This window comes from Protomyctophum bolini (assembly GCF_963924005.1).
Source record: "Protomyctophum bolini genome assembly, chromosome: 18".
In the NCBI taxonomy this organism is placed as follows: Eukaryota; Metazoa; Chordata; class Actinopteri; order Myctophiformes; family Myctophidae; genus Protomyctophum; species Protomyctophum bolini.
The window spans coordinates 23,190,203-23,206,418 of NC_137879.1; the positions used below are offsets into that span (position 1 = coordinate 23,190,203).

The following is a 16,216-nucleotide window of genomic DNA, read 5'->3' on the forward strand; positions in this document are numbered from 1 at the left end:
GATCTCAACAAGGAGGACCCTTGAACTAGTCAGTTAGGCTGAGGTCCTTTTAAAAAAAGAATAAAAGCTGTAGAAATAAAGGAAGTTATTGCCTTGTAGCCGAAAATATATAGCAACAGATGTGATTTTGACATGAGTCCATGTTGGAGGGTGGTGGTGGGTAGGGGTGGGGATTAAATCCCAACGCTGCTTTAGTGATTTGCCAGTGCTTTAACTTGGTCAGGGAGCGAGATATGGTCGGTGGAAGGTTGATGAACAAGGAGACAATGGGTGTGTAAGGACTCCAAACAAGACGAGGGAAACCAAAAAAATACTCATTCCAACATATTTGTCAATATATAGAAAGGAATAGGTTACCAGGTAAGGTAAATATTGTATTTTGAATTAAATATGTATTTGCCTTGTGAATAAACAGCAGACAGTTGCATCATAATGTGAGCTAAAAGATATTGGTATTGTTTTTTGTTTCTGTAAAACGGTCCAGAAATGAGAACAGCATATTAAATACAATGTTATATGATTTACAATTTAGTCATTTAGCAGACGCTCTTAATCCAGAGCGATTTACATTAAGCAAGAACAAAGAATTAAAAAAGCATGGTAATACATCAAATACATACGAAGTAGTTATCATGAATCATGTAAGCTAAGAGCTTGATTAGTCATTTAAATCCGTGCCAACATGATATATTCAACTCTTCATCAAATTCTTTGAATATTTTTCCTTTGCAAAAATGTGATGTAACTAGTTTTGCTACAGCTGGAATACCTCCTCAATTTTGGTGGGGTAAATGGATGGAGGAGGCCATATTCTTTATTTAAGGGTCAATGCATATGGATTAATGTCAAAGCCACAACATTCACTCCAATTACATGCTGATAAGGTGAAAATGCAGAAATAAGGGAGGCAAATGGGTATGGGAGAAATAGAAGAGGTTAGACATGGTGGGTTATGGGTGGGGTGCAAAAACAGAGGGATTAAGGTCAGCCATGTTGAGCATCTGGCTTAGAGATGTCCTGTGTCCTGCTGTATGAAGCCATGGTACTAGACATGACGCATAAGCATGTACGGATTATGCAATTCAGTTAACTTTTCTTTCATACTACCGAAGAATTGAGCCTATAACTATACAGAATCTGAGTAACTGCACTCAGCGGCCTGTTACTTATTAACACCAAATAACTCAGATATTCTGCTGTTTTACAGCTGTCATGAGGTTGGCTAGTGTCGGGGTGCGTGCCCGGCGGGCCGTAGAAGAGCACTCAGAATCAGAGCCGAAGGAGGCAACACCAGAACCTGTTCACCATGACCACACGGTCCACACCCAAACAGAGCACGAGCACCACCCACACCATGAGTATGACCACATGAAGAACAAGTTCATGAATGAGATAGAAAGACTGCCACGTGAGTCTTTGCTCCTTTTTTCTCAATTCAGTTGTTATAGATGTCAATTCCCCCCCATGTGAATATAGTCCATGTCACTGCCAAGCCCTACTGTTGGTCTTGGGGAGGGTTTAAGGGCGCATGCCACTGGTTCTCAAAGTGGGGTTTGGGGAACCTCAGGAGTCATTGAGGGGGTTCCAGGGAGGCCTATTAAAACAAATAAAGAGCTGAGCTCAATTGTATTTTTCGGCGAAAATAACCGCTCTACAAGCTCACACATTGAGATGGGATGCGCTATCCCTCCTGCCTGCTGAACAGGCAGCTATAGTGCAGCAATAGAGACCACCCTCAATAATATACTGTGCATAACTGTAGTCCTGGGTTCTTGAAAGTGGCTTACAGTACCATTTTCAGTTCCAGTGTCTTTTCCCATAGATGTGTTTGATATGCTCAGCAGAAAATATGAACCGGCGGAAACACATATGAAGGTGTCTTGTATAGGATGGCTTAACCCATTCAGGACGGGAACCCGTTTTGGGATTCTTGTTGCTATCTACAGTATAGCAAATATCTGCCTCAGTCCTAAATGGGTTTTGGACTTCCTAGTTTAATTAAGATTTGGCTTAACATTACCAGAACACTTTTTTATGGCTGTGGAATCTGTATGAGGAAACAGAATGAGTAAATTCCTCCCCTCCATCAACAACTAGCATCAACTTATCCCCACTTACTTAGTTGAAGACAGCAGAAGACTTTTTATACTGGACAGCTCCCTGGGTGTGATTATGTAATTATATGAACGTGACGCAGAATGTTGCTGGAGACGTTCATATGTGCAAACAAAGTTCAGGTGTAAAAGCAGAAATAAACATTTTGTCCACAGCATTCACAAATCATTCACGTCATTTGAGCTGATCCGAGTTTGTGTCCCTCGAGAATATCACAGCTTACTTATAAGACCTAACAATTAATTTTCACAGATATTGATTTGACTGTAGAGTAAAGCATACTGTAGAAATAATAATAATAATAATAATAATAATAATAATAATAAAGTCATCTCAAGCCGGAGATTTTAATCCCCTTGGAAATCTGTTGTTTTATTTAAATTCTGAAAATATTTAATGTAGAGAAGCAAAAATAGCATAATTTTGATTGCTCTGTCTATATGGTGGTTTAGGATGTTGGGATAAAAAGGGATTATTGGTAAGTACAGTACTAGCTGTGCTGGGCATGTTGCTTCATGATATTTTTCTTAGTATATAATCGTAGTTCAGATCTTATGTTCCTTCTGTTCATATCACATGTAGTCAATTGTGAATAATGCAATGATGAGACTTTCCACGTTGACTGTAACAAACAGGTAATGCTCCCATCTTTAGCGACTGTTTCTTTTCCACAGTCCCCATGTGGGCGGTGGGGGCCATTATCGTCTTGGTACTGGCCTTGGTGGGGTGCTGCATATTCTGTTTTTTCAAGAAATGCTTTGGGAAAAAGAAGAAGACCAAGAAAGTGAGAGAGACGAAGGGTGGTCGCCGGAGAAAGGCGAAGGAAGGGGAAGGAGAGGGTGGAGAAAAGGTATGAGGAAAATCTATGTTTCACTCACAACAAACCAGGTATAATCATAGCATCTTTCTTTCGGCACGATAATTATCACAATTATAGTGTAAGTGTACTGTATGTGGATGCGTGTTGCTCAGATGTTGATCTATCATGTAGGGGGAGGGAGAGGAGAAGAAGGAAGGCGGGGAAGAGGAGGAGAAGGAGAAACTGGGGAAACTGGAGTTCTCATTGGACTACAATTTCACAGACACCCAGGTAGGCCTGAAGCCAGGATGTCCCTTCCCCTAGAACTCCATGAGCCATGAGACTTACACATTATAATAACATAAATATGAATTGGCACAAGAATCGATTGAAAAATAAGTATTTACAGTATTTTTAACATTTAAAATGTATACCCGAACTGAACTTAATTCGGCATGCTGACCTCTGGCTGTTCATGCAATGCATTGTGGGTAAGTAATAATGTCTGTCTTTCACTGGCTACACTCTCTTGTTTTGTTCTACTCAAAGCTCATCGTAGGAATCCTCCAGGCTCAGGACCTTGCTGCCATGGATATGGGGGGTACCTCTGATCCTTACGTCAAAGTCTTCCTATTACCAGATAAGAAGAAGAAGTATGAAACCAAGGTGCAGCGCAAGAACTTGTGCCCAGTTTTTAACGAAACCTTTATCTTCAAGGTACGACGCTCTCTGTCAGTGTGACATTGTTTATTTGATATCGTCTGGCTTTGGTTGGTTGTCTCCCTTTGTCGTTGTGTCTCTGTCTACTTGTGTCGATATTCCAGATTGTTCGGCAGAGGTTTGGCCCATGTCTCAACTCCCCTTCGTCTTTAGTCTCTCATTCCTTGTCAAGGTACCTCTCTGCCTCCCACTGTCATCCCACCCAAGGAAACAAATGCAGAGTGATAAAATTATGCATTTGTATCTCCTGTTTGTACAGTCACTTTAAATGTCCTATATTTGTTAAACTATGTGAAAACGTAATTGCCATTGTATCAACATTGTTTTCTTTGACATCATGTATACATAATTGAATTCTGTATACTGTATACCCCCCTCCCTTTTTAACTACTTACCTTTCCAGCTGCCATATGCAGATTTGGGAGGGAAGACCTTGGTGTTGCAAGTCTATGACTTTGACCGTTTCTCCAAACATGACATGATTGGGGTTATTGAGATACCAATGAACAGTGTGGACTTGGGTCAGCCAATGCAGACATGGAGAGACTTGCAGAGTGGTGAGAAGGAAGAGGTATGATGACACTTTTTGCACACACGCATGCACACATCACACAGTCTAAAATGCAGCTGTGATATTACCATTCAAATGTGTCCTTTTCAGCAAGAAAAACTGGGTGACATTTGTATCTCGCTGCGCTATGTACCCACTGCTGGCAAACTGACTGTCAACATCATGGAGGCAAAGAACCTTAAGAAGATGGATGTCGGTGGTTTATCAGGTAAACAATATCTTACCTTGAATGCCTTGTTTCGTGCTTCATTCCTCGTCACCCAGTGGGTAATTCCGCCAAAACGCAGTGAAACATCTCCTATACTCTTCCATCAGATCCATTTGTGAAGATTGTTCTGCAGCAAAATGGGAAGAAAATCAAGAAAAAGAAGACCACAGTCAAGAAGAACACACTCAATCCTTACTTTAATGAGAGTTTCAGCTTCGAGGTGCCCTTTGAGCAGATACAGGTCAGCTAATTTCTTCACCCCAATCATCAATTTGAGATTGTCAAAAAAAAAAGTTGTGCACTGTACGTGCAGTGGTCTTATAGTTCTTAGGACTCAGTTATTTCCTGCAAAGTATAAATCAGGTTTTATTCCGTCTTCAGAAAGTACAGGTGGTCATAACAGTGTTCGACTACGACAAGCTGGGGAGCAACGACCCCATCGGCAAGACCTTCATGGGCTATGGAGCCACGGGAGTGGGCCTTCGCCACTGGTCGGACATGCTGGCCAATCCCAGACGTCCGGTAGCCCAGTGGCACACTCTGCTTCTAGTGGAGGAGGTGGACGAAGCTCTGAAGGCTAAACCTCGCTAGGACGCTGTCCTCTGACATTTCAATATCAACAAAATGCATTGTTCCAATGTATCCATCCTAATGTTTGTTCATCCTAATGTTTACTCAATTCACATGTTATGTACGTTGCCATAGCATTTGCTCTGTTCTTTGGCCAGGTTTGGTATGGAGTGCGTGTGCGTGTGCGTGTGTGTGTGTGTGTGTGTGTGTGTGTGTGCGTGGTGTGTACCCCTGAGAACGGCTGTAATATGTTTTGTATTGTGAAGACCAATGCCACTGGTCCATGATTTTGTGAATGCACCTTCAGTAGGCCTAATAGTCTGTATCCTAGTGTGTACATAAATAAATTCTAAATATGATTTTGACATTTGGGTGTTTAAAAACGTTTAAATGTATAACAGAAGAACAAATATATATCTGCATACCTAGTTCCTATGTATAATTATGAAGGATTAATGGAAGAAGGGATTGATAGTTCCTCAATTGACTATTTAACTATTTAATTTGACCTGCATGTGTTGCATGCTGTAATCAATTGTGGTAAATACAGTATTACTGTTGTAATATTTCACAAATGGTCTCAATAAATAACTTGATAAAATAAACCAAAACTTCAATACACTGCTTTTTACTTGATACATCTGTATGGAACAGACATGAGAGACCCCCACAGACAGGGGGCGCACGTTGTCCTTTTTGTTTTTGGGAAACTATTGCCTAGCAACACATTCCAAACTTTGAGGTTATTCTGTTCTCCAGGCTAGGGATTTGTGCGCAACTAACGAAACCACTCACTCAACACAAACGAGGCATGTCTTTTAATGTTTCTGGAAGATCCATCCAAAACAATAACTTGCATTAATTAAATCAGGAGTTTTACACGATCAACAGCAGCTACTTTCACCGAGTAGGCTAGGTTTTTTTCCCCTTTTTTTCCCAGTCTGCAGAATGAGCGCAGGACAAACTCTAGATGGCCCCGGCTGTGTGACCTGGTGGGGCTTTAGCCCTGCACGAGACCTGCTGAATACAGGTGAGATTAACGTGCACGTACTAAAATGTGATCTTTATTCAGGGAATTATATTTGCTTTCTTTTTTATAATGATGCTGGATTGGATTGCGTTTTCTAAATAACTGAATGATATGTGGCAGATGTAAGTTGATATTTTAGTGCCACAATGGACCACAATGGAAACAGATTTTTGCGTCCTAAATATCTTTTTAAATACATTTTCAATAAAGTGTTTATCAATCAATCAATCGATCAATCAATAAATCCAATCAATCAATCAATCAGTGTGCTACTGTATGGTGTAGCTGCAACAGCCAGTAGCCACCCTCTAAATGTATTATTGGCATGCATGGCAAACATTCATTGCCAAAGCAAGTGAAGTGCATGGAGAAAAAATTATAATAGGCCTGAATAATGAAATGTGTCTATATAACTATGTGTACCATTGCAACTTTGCCATCAAATGTATACAGGTGCGGTGCAGCCTAGCCTATACTCCCTTTCTCTCACTCTCCCCCATATAGGTTCTGAGAGACAGGAGGGAGAGTTCAACATCTTGCTGGTTGGCAGCACAGATCCACGTCACATTCTGAAGACCATTGCCGGTTTGAGGGACACCGATACCCTTCATGTGAGCCTATTGTACTCATTGTTTATCTACTGACGATAGACAGGTGTAGGGCTGCCTGGCTAATCTAATGCAGTGGTTCTCAAAACGTTTTAATTTCATGGAACACAATTAGATATACATTAGGCCACAACTCTCAAATGGAACCAAATGGACTGGTAAGCTCCATTTGGTTCCATTTTGTGGAGTTACAGACCTGATAGTTATAGGGTCTATTTGGTTCCTAACTATCAATCATCCACGGACACTACTTTGAAAACCACTGGCCTGATGTGCAATAGTGTGTGACCTTTCTGTTTTCCCTGTAGATATGGGTCATAGAAAACAGTATGGAGGTGGTTGCCCGTCAATTGCTGCTCGTCTATCTGGCTCTTACACCTCTAGAAAGCATGGGACCTCATGGTGAGTCCACATTGCAAATGAGTGTCAATGAAGGGTCTGGCAGTCTGTGTTTACAGTGATTACACACTGTTATTTATAATTCATCCTTTACACAACCAAATACAGTACTAACCATGTAATTTATTCAAGATAAGTACAGTTAGAAGTCATGCCCAATTGTTTGGTTTCCCAATACCTTGTTATTGATAGATTTGGTCAAGGCCCTTACTATAATTAATATATATAACTCCAGTATTAGCCGCACTACACTGGCTTCCTATTAAAGCCAGAATTGATTTTAAAATACTTTTAAAGCTCTACATGGGCTGGCCCGCTGTATATTGCCTCCTAAGACCAATGTCAGACCTCTCAGGTCCTCCAACAAAGGTCTTCTAGAAATACCCACATCCAAGCTGAAAATAAAGGGTGAGCGGGCATTCGCTGTGGTAGCTCCTACCCTATGGAATGCCTTGCCTCTGGCGTTAAAAAATGCTGAGTCAGTTGACGGTTTTAAGAGACTCCTAAAGACTCTTTTTTATTCCATATTTTTTTCTCCCATGTACCTTTGACCTGATCCATTTTTATAGCCTTTTATATAGTCTTTATTCTGCCTTGTTTGTTTTTTGTTCTGCTCATTGCACTACTGTATTATATTGTCACAACTGTGGGATATGGTCTGTGCGTTTTAACCTGCTTTTATTGTTTATACTGTGTCAATGTTAATTCTATTGAATGTTTTTATTTCACTGTATTTTGTGCACACATCATGTTTTTGTTCAGTTTGAATAGATTTTTCTTCAGTATTAAGACTAGCACTTTGTAACAATAAGTGTTCTATGAAATTGTATTTGTCACAAAGTGGGTTTGTGAATGCCTGGGAACCAAAGTCAGTAAAAAAATCTAAATGGAACAGACCTGGTGAACTTGCAGAAAAAGGCTTAAGTTGATTCAGGCCAAGACAACAAAAATGGCAAAATGTGCAACCAAAGAAAACACAATTCAAAAAACTTAAATTATTGGAGTAGGCAAAGTGTCAACCTCTCCCCATGACAGCCTACACTCCTACTGAGCAGTTTCCTTTATATACTCTGCAGACTCCACCCTTACATTTCTAATCAACCAACCACAATATGAATAGCAATCCACCCAAGATGCTCCCCATGTTCTAATCAATCAGTTAACAGGATTAACAGGCAGTCAGGCAGCCCTTAATCAGATCTTCAGGCACCAATCCCCTAGCCTCGGAAACCCAGACTTTTATTTCCAGGAATCCCCAAACACAGCTAGGCCCATAACAGCATCTTCCTGTGCAGAATTGCAGATAAAGAAAAAGCTATTAAAGAGATTCCAGTCACGACAGAATGAATGCACACCTTCTGTGTGGGAATCTAAGCATAACACTAATATGAATGTGTACTGCTGAACTTAGACATAATGGGGACAATGTGTCTACAAGAGACTGCTCAGTGAAAGTATTATCATACTAACAGTATGCCAACACGGCATGATTTAATCACAGAGAAGACTGAGATTTTCCTGGAGGTGTTTGGAAACAGTGAGATCCGCAGCCAGACAGAGGAGACACTGAAGCACGTTGCGTCCCAGCTCTCTCTGTCTGTCAGCGACATGCAGGAAACAGCCTCACATCCCTGTCTTGACACAACTGTGCTGAAGGTAAATAGAACATCCTGGAATACATACTGTGTATAGTGATCCACCGCTTTCCATTTGTGTAAGCTTTCAAACGTTGTTTTCAAACATGCTTACACTACACATTTAAAGAGCCTGATCCGTGCCAGAATGTTTGGGACAATTTTGGAGAGTCCTGGCCCACCGATTTCGGAAACCTTCAAACATATAAGCTCATTGCTCGTTGTGAGCTTGTAGATCCGCTACTTTTGAAAACATTTGAAAATATTCTCCTTCAAAAGTAAAATAATGGCAGCTATATCGGCCAAACCCATATCGATCTGGCTGATGACTCATCATTCAGTTAATTTATTGTCACCATAATGCACTGATTGTAATTGTAATCGTAATTGCTACACAAAGATATCAGTAAGAGGCCACCATCCCATTTTATTTGCACCTCTACACAGTATAAGGAACGCGACGAGCTGGTCAGGATATTCAAGCTGTGGATCCAGCCTCCACCATCACCGGCATCCTCTGGCCGTGACGCTCCCGTCTCCATAACCACGGCCTGGGATGGCCGGGTCAGGAAGCACCTGGGAAAGCGCTATGACTCCAGTCAGGGCTGCTTTGACTGGGACCTCACCATGAAGCTGCATCAGAGAGGGGTATATCACTGAATACCATTTCTATGTTGGTAGAAAGATTGGCGGTCGAATCTTTCGAATTTGAATGTTCCACCTCCACAATATGTAGACACAGTGGTGGGCATACAGTATGTAGCACGTGTCTTATGATACTGGTTCTCAAAGTATGGTCTGGGGACCCTCTGGCGATCCAGGGGGTGCCCACTTAGGCCCTATTTTATTTCCCCTGCTATTCGAAAATAGACAATCTATACTAGCTCTTAACGCATCGCAATGTGATGCTTTGTGAGTTTATCAGCTATTTTTGAAAATGTAGACAAAGGGGGCTCTGGTAACTCCTTGTTATCTATGTTTAGTGCGGTGCCATCAACAAACAGCAGTACATTCAGTGGAGGGAAAAGGGCTTGGCATTTGAGATGAGGGAAGGAATCTACCAAACAGCCAATCCAACCTTGCTCTCCACACGCATATTCAGTCATGTAAGTAAATGTACGTACATGTGTGTATTATGAGACAGTGCCTGATGCTGTGATGTCATACCACGGAAATACATACCTTCAATGACTGTGTGTGTGTGTGTGCGCGCGCGCGTGTGTGTGCGTGTGTGTGTGTGTGTGTGCATGTGTGCGTGCATGCGTGTGTTAGAGGGGTGACAGAGTGGCAGCTAGGGGCTACTGGGGAGACATTGTTTCTAGCCCTTACCTCTCCTTTGGCATTGAGACCGATGACAAGACTCTATTACAGACGCAGAATGGGCAACATGTCAAGGTAAAATGTAATAACTGCACGTCTGCACCGCTATCGCTTATTTCAGTAGTTTGCTAAGCTGTTACATTTCAATACAACTGAAGCGTGTTGAGTGTGAATTTCTTGTGTTTTTGCCTCCATAATGCACAGACAGCCCAGGATATCTCCTGTGCAAATGTGCAGGTGTTGTTCCATTCCCTGTCCTGTAGAGGGAGTCGCTCCACTACTTCCCAGCCACACACAGGGAGTGAGTTAGCAAAGGAGTCATTAATGCAGCCAGAGGCTCGCCACCATACCACCAACATTCATGGTAAAACATTAAGTACTACCAAAAGCACATTGCATAAAATCCATAAAACAGAAACACCCAATGCCTTAGTTAAATTTGTCTTTATTGAACCTGACCCAAATTTGTTTGTACCAGATCTGATGCATCTGAATGGGGTCTCAGTGACGTTCTTGCCGTTGGATTCGCTCGCGAAACTGCCAGAGAAGCAGAAATACTCCCAGTTCTTCAACACTATCTACATTGCCGCCAGGTGTGCTACATTTTGCAGGGCTAGGTCTGAGTGCATCATTTGTACATACGGTAAACAGTGGTTCTCAAAGTAACGTTTGTTCCAGAAGATCCGCAGCAAAATGAGAAGCCGTTTTTATTTTACCACTTTAACCTTCATTTGGGGGTCCTTGGCATGAAAACATTTGAGTAAATGTGTCAGGAGTCAGGACAGTATTTTCATTCGTAGGCCTACTCCTCCACTCTGCAGACTACTGTGATTTATTTGATTCCCATCACCACACGTTCATTGCCTGTGTGTTTTTCATTGTAGCTTGGTGCACCAGTTGGACCCTACGTTGAGACAGATTGCAGCACCGGGAGCTGTGCTTATCGTGGAACTGGCCAAGTGAGGGTTTTTTATAGTAACACCGCCTTGTTACCATGGTGACAATTCAGTCACCTGCAATATAGACATCCAAATAGCTTTCTGTTATACATGACAAATACATATAAGACACATAACATTTTATGGCATTTATTGTCTTTGGTCAGCCATTCAATAATGTTGTCATGTTGAGTTAAACAGAGATCTTCCTTCTTCCTAGTTTCTTTTAGGCACTACATTGTTCTCTCTACTCATGTGACTATTTACCGTTTGCTGACTATTAGGGGTTCATGTTTACATTGCTTACTCTTGATTTCCCACTTGCGAGTTGGTCTGCGTAAGAGCATCTGCTAATAAAATGCCTAGTTCGTACAATAAACTAACCCGTTTTACTGTGTACATCTCAGTTACCTACTGGACCTGACCAAACAGCAAGTGGCGGGCTTTGCAGAGAGAGTGGTGGACATGGCTAAAGACGCTGGATTTGCACCAACGAGGGAGCAGACGGAGCGTGATGACGTCCATGCAACCTTCACACTGCAGACTAACGCTGACTGAATCCTGGCACAGGCACAGCTCTAAATATACTGCGTGGGCTCTCAAATCACCAGCATCTCCAGCAGTACCTTACTTACAACATACAGTAGAGTTGTTCCGATACCGATACCTGCCAGTACTGCCAAATGCTGGTATCGGCATCGGCGAGTATACCAGTATACCAGTATGCTATTCCGATACCACGTAACACATCACATGATATTTCATTTACAGTCATATTTGGATTGCTTCAGTTGATGTTGCAGGACTGTTTTATACATTTGATTTGAACTAACTTGTAGCTACACATGGACAAATATTATTGGAATTGATATTTATTCCTAGCTCAAGTCGTTCTCAAACCTTTTAATTTCAAGGACCCCCATCAGTTCTAGATGTGTTTAAATGACACACTGGTATCGTATCGGTACTCCGATATCTCTAACATACAAGAAAGACACAATAAACTCTGAAAGGATTTCACTGTGAAGGGACAGAGCTGGTCAAATAACAAAGAGAATTATTTGTAGAAATGAAACTGTCTGAGAGTAAAGCTGATATTTATTCAGAGCTCTTTACACATAACAGTTTTTCTTATTATTGCACATGAATGTTTTGTTTCTTTCTTCATACTCTTTTTGATTGTTTGTATTTAAAAAATGATATATTACTTTTGTACAATCCCCCATATTTTATGAATTCTCCATTGAATTGACATGTTTGTTCTATTTTAATATCAGTTATAACTTTTTGTGTATATCACATGGCAAAAGGTTGTATCTTGTAGTAGTTGAAGGTCTGATGATGATAATGGTGTGTGTGTGTGTGTGTGTGTGTGTGTGTGTGTGTGTGTGTGTGTGTGTGTGTGTGTGTGTAAGCGCGTTCACTTCCAGCGTCCTCCAACCTTGCCCTTTCCATGAACTTTTTTGCTGTATAGAGAAAATGGATAGAAAGGTGGGAGCTGGAGCAGAATATATTTAAAAAAATCACATTCAATGCTTAGCAATCTCTATCAATACACATGTGGCATCATAATATAGCGTAATGACTGTGGTTTTGCATTCATTCATGTTTTTATGGTTTATGTCTAAAAACTGAGAATGTAGGACTCACAATTTTTGAGCGTTCCGAATTCTGTTCAGGAGGACATTGATCTGAAAGCATAAAAAGTCACTGTATGCTATATTTTCCCAGGCTTTGCCCTTAAATTGTAAGTTATTTTAATATCAACAGTAACTGTAACTCAGAGCTAGATCAACACTGAAGATTTGACTGTATAGAAACCAAAAATCAATGTACTCACTTCATACTTCTGTCCCTTCATCTCATCGGCCAGGTCAAACTTCTCAGACTCCAGCTGGTAGATCCATTCCCACATCTCCATGGCTCGCTCCCTTTAGGACACACAGCATCAGCAGAGAACTAGGGATTCCATTATCTGCTTAGTGCTTATTCTATCCATTACCTTTTCATGAAGCCTATATCATTTGAACCTTATTTGATACTTTCAGAAATAGTGGAGTCTACAAGCTTTTTGACAAATTTAGAAAAAATACATTTATTATTATTGTCACACTATCAATATTGAGGTATTTGGTCAGAAATATTGTGATATTTGGTTTTGTATGGTATGAAACACAACTTGCAGAGACCTGAAACATGTTTGAGACAGATATTCCAAAGTTAAAGGGATCTGAGGTCTGTCGAGTCCTCTCTAACTGACCTCAGGCCGTCCTCTCTCAGATTGTCAAGGTCCAGTGGCTTGCGTCTTTCTCCCAGAGTTTTCTTCTTAATCTCTCTCCCTGTCTGCTTCTTCCCTTTCCTCTGCTCTACCTGCAGAACACAATGAAACTGAGATGAACAATGAGAAACCAGCAACATCACTCAACAAACTGAGCTGAGGTTAATTCAGCCATCTATAAGGGTCAATCGGACAGGGTCACAATTTTACAACTAGATCCTCATTCCTCACTGGGACCCAACTTTCAATATGTTGTAATTAATGACCCAATAGTCCTCAGTTAGACTTATTCTTGGTCCACAACCCTTCCAGAATATTTTATGACTAACCTTTCAGGTCTGGACATCCTACAGTATGTTAATACAATATAGTCAAAGTAGGTAGAAATGAAAATCTGGCCACAATTTCAATATTTCTGTATGAGTGCAACACTGACCTTAGCCAGGAAGCCTCCGAAGTGAGCGCCCATGTTTGACAGCACTTTCTTCTTCTTTGCATCATCATCTGCTCTTTTCCTTGCCTCTTCATCCTCTTTCCTCTGTCGCTCCTCCTAAAGAAAAACGTTCTTTAAATGAGTTATATCAATGAATAATACTAAATACTTTACTTCATAAATAAGGGGGACTGGATGATATTGTGATCACTATGGCACTGTTTCTTTTCATTTGCACGTTTGACTGTCAAGGTTTCAGCCTCCAGAAACCCTAAATACAAAGGGAAGACATTATTGCACATAACAACCACCCTTTTACGGCCTGTTATAGCGCCACCAACAGGTGGATTTTTGCAAAACACATTTTTGGAACAAAATGCCTCAAATCATCCAAGGCATAAGAAGAAATTGCACCCTTTTCACATTGGCCTATTATAGCGCCACCAGGAGGCCACAACTTGACATGCCCTGGTGGAGACCTGTGCCCCGAGGGGCACTTTATCTAGTTTGTATCTATTATTTCACGATTGATTGAATTTATCCTTGGTCTTACTCTTGACTCTTGAACCAACGGTCAGGTGGTGCTCAGCTAAGGCAGCTGAAGAAGTTTGTATTATGGCCTTATCCTACAGGCCAGAAGCATTCCTAACTGGATGCATCACGGCCTGGTATGGGAACTGTCTGCACTGCAACCACAAACTGCTGCAGATGGACACGAGGACAGCGCAGCACATCAGTGGATGTGAGCTTCCCTCCATCCAGGATATAGTACCAGAGAATGTGTCGGTAAACCCATAGTAGTAGTATCAAAGACAATTTACAATTTAGGCATTTAGCAGACGCTCTTAATCCAGAGCGACTTACATTAAGCAAAGACCCCAGACATCCCAACCATTTACTGTTTCAGCTGCGGGCTCCAGGATAGCTTTTCCACAAGACAACCAGACTTATTATGAGCAATATACACTACACACTAATGACCTGACTGCCTGCTACACACATATAGTTAGAGGCAGCTGTGTGCATGCAATTACACACAAGCAGGCAAACAACCACATACATTTAAGTAAGACCTGCATAGTGCCACAACACCACACATTTAAAGTAGGACGTTAATATTTGATATTGTCACTTTTAAATTAGGCTACACTTAATTCAATTCATTAATTATTTTATGACGGGATGATTTTAGCATTTTTAAATGTGGTTAATTACCCATGCAGTAACACTAATTAATGCTTTTGCTGCTAAGTTAATTACCGCAATTCTTGTCTGTCTGTCACGTTCTTTTTCAGCCCGGACTCGCTGCTGTTCGGCCCTTTCCGCTCGACGGTTTTCCTAGAATAGAAAGCCCATACGTTGTTGTCAGAACACCAGTGTAACCTCACACCCCTGTGGTCTCTAGGCCAGTGGTGAGGTGGTCCGGGATCCCCAGTCATCCTCCAGGGGGTGCCAGGGGGTCCCCAGCCACATGAGTATATGACTAGCCTATTCTAATTTTCAATATCACCACAAATAAAATTTCTATTCATGGCATTTGCACAATTAAAAATATCTTTTCATATCAGGGTCTCTATCAATGGGTCCATGGCCTAATGAGCATCAAATTGGGCGACTGTCAGACAAAAAACATCCTGATCTAGGTAGAAGCTAAGAAAGAATGACAGCATTATAGAATTGTGTTAAAAAAGAGGGAAAGAAATGATCCTACGATCCTATATTTCAGTCCAATCAGTTCCTCTTCCTCTTTCTTCCTCTGGTCAAAGTGAACATCTATCAGAGTCTGCAACTCCGAAAGATCCTTCTCCATCCTCTTCCTGTGGATGTCCTGTGTGAGGATGTATAGGAATCAAGGACAACTGTTGTCAACAATCATGTTATGATAAACCAGTTGATTTAAAAACTCTGTAGTAATTGAAACATACGTCAAAATCTACCCTGTCCCCCTCAGGGATTTTAGGAGCACAATGCTGGGAAACCATGGGTCTGCAAAGGAGCATAAAACAATAAAACATTAAACATGTTTACAACATATGTTGTAAATAGCTCATTGAGGGCGGAAACAGACATATCAAAGTTCTCTTTATTTCTAGTTGCCAAGTAACGTGCTGCATGTCTGATTTATACATTGTTCTCCTCAGTATTAAGGCAGTGTTGCATGCCAGAAATGGCCTATTCCTGACACGCAGCATCATCTTACAACAGAGGGTAAATTAGGAATGAGAAAGCCACATAAGATATGATAACAACCTGTCATGACAGAGGCTCTCTCTCTCTCTTTCTCTGTGTGTGGGGCATGGCTGATTTATCCTGTGTGCTTGATGCAAAACAGGTGTGTATAGACACCTAGCTCAGAGTCCAATTAGTGTGAGGCCAGCTTAAACCACCACCAGCATGTTCTTCATTGTGTAAATGTAAACATTCTTTCATACATACCTGTGGCTGTATCTGCGGCGCTCATCTTCTTTGTGCCAAGTTGGGAGTATAAGGTTAGAAAGCACAACATTAAGGTTAATATAAGGAACACTATAACTGAGTCTGAGACAGACATATCAATAAGTGGTACCAGCTACACTAGAAAGGAATGGTCATC

The 16,216-nt window shown here is 41.2% G+C and overlaps 3 protein-coding genes across 3 annotated transcripts; 2 read left to right on the forward strand and 1 right to left on the reverse strand.

Moving 5' to 3' along the window:
- Positions 1-1,368: 1,368 nt before the first annotated feature.
- Positions 1,369-5,004, forward strand: LOC308332755 (synaptotagmin-1-like; the record flags this gene model as incomplete). The annotated part of the gene is made up of 8 exons (XM_080788805.1): positions 1,369-1,408; positions 2,790-2,965; positions 3,107-3,205; positions 3,464-3,631; positions 4,038-4,205; positions 4,296-4,413; positions 4,521-4,654; positions 4,795-5,004. 8 exons carry the CDS (start codon positions 1,369-1,371, stop codon positions 5,002-5,004), a joined length of 1,113 nt encoding a protein of 370 aa, XP_080644931.1.
- Positions 5,005-5,931: 927 nt separating this feature from the next.
- Positions 5,932-11,470, forward strand: dnaaf3l (dynein axonemal assembly factor 3 like; the record flags this gene model as incomplete). The annotated part of the gene is made up of 11 exons (XM_080790049.1): positions 5,932-6,013; positions 6,518-6,624; positions 6,930-7,023; positions 8,522-8,676; positions 9,102-9,302; positions 9,638-9,760; positions 9,927-10,049; positions 10,179-10,338; positions 10,453-10,567; positions 10,859-10,933; positions 11,320-11,470. 11 exons carry the CDS (start codon positions 5,932-5,934, stop codon positions 11,468-11,470), a joined length of 1,386 nt encoding a protein of 461 aa, XP_080646175.1.
- Positions 11,471-12,317: 847 nt separating this feature from the next.
- On the reverse strand, positions 12,318-15,605 carry LOC308332980 (troponin T, slow skeletal muscle-like; the record flags this gene model as incomplete). Its single annotated transcript, XM_080789134.1, has 8 exons — positions 12,318-12,378; positions 12,563-12,603; positions 12,753-12,843; positions 13,173-13,300; positions 13,627-13,740; positions 14,884-14,961; positions 15,335-15,451; positions 15,549-15,605. 8 exons carry the CDS (start codon positions 15,603-15,605, stop codon positions 12,333-12,335), a joined length of 672 nt encoding a protein of 223 aa, XP_080645260.1. The 3' UTR covers positions 12,318-12,332.
- Positions 15,606-16,216: the final 611 nt, after the last annotated feature.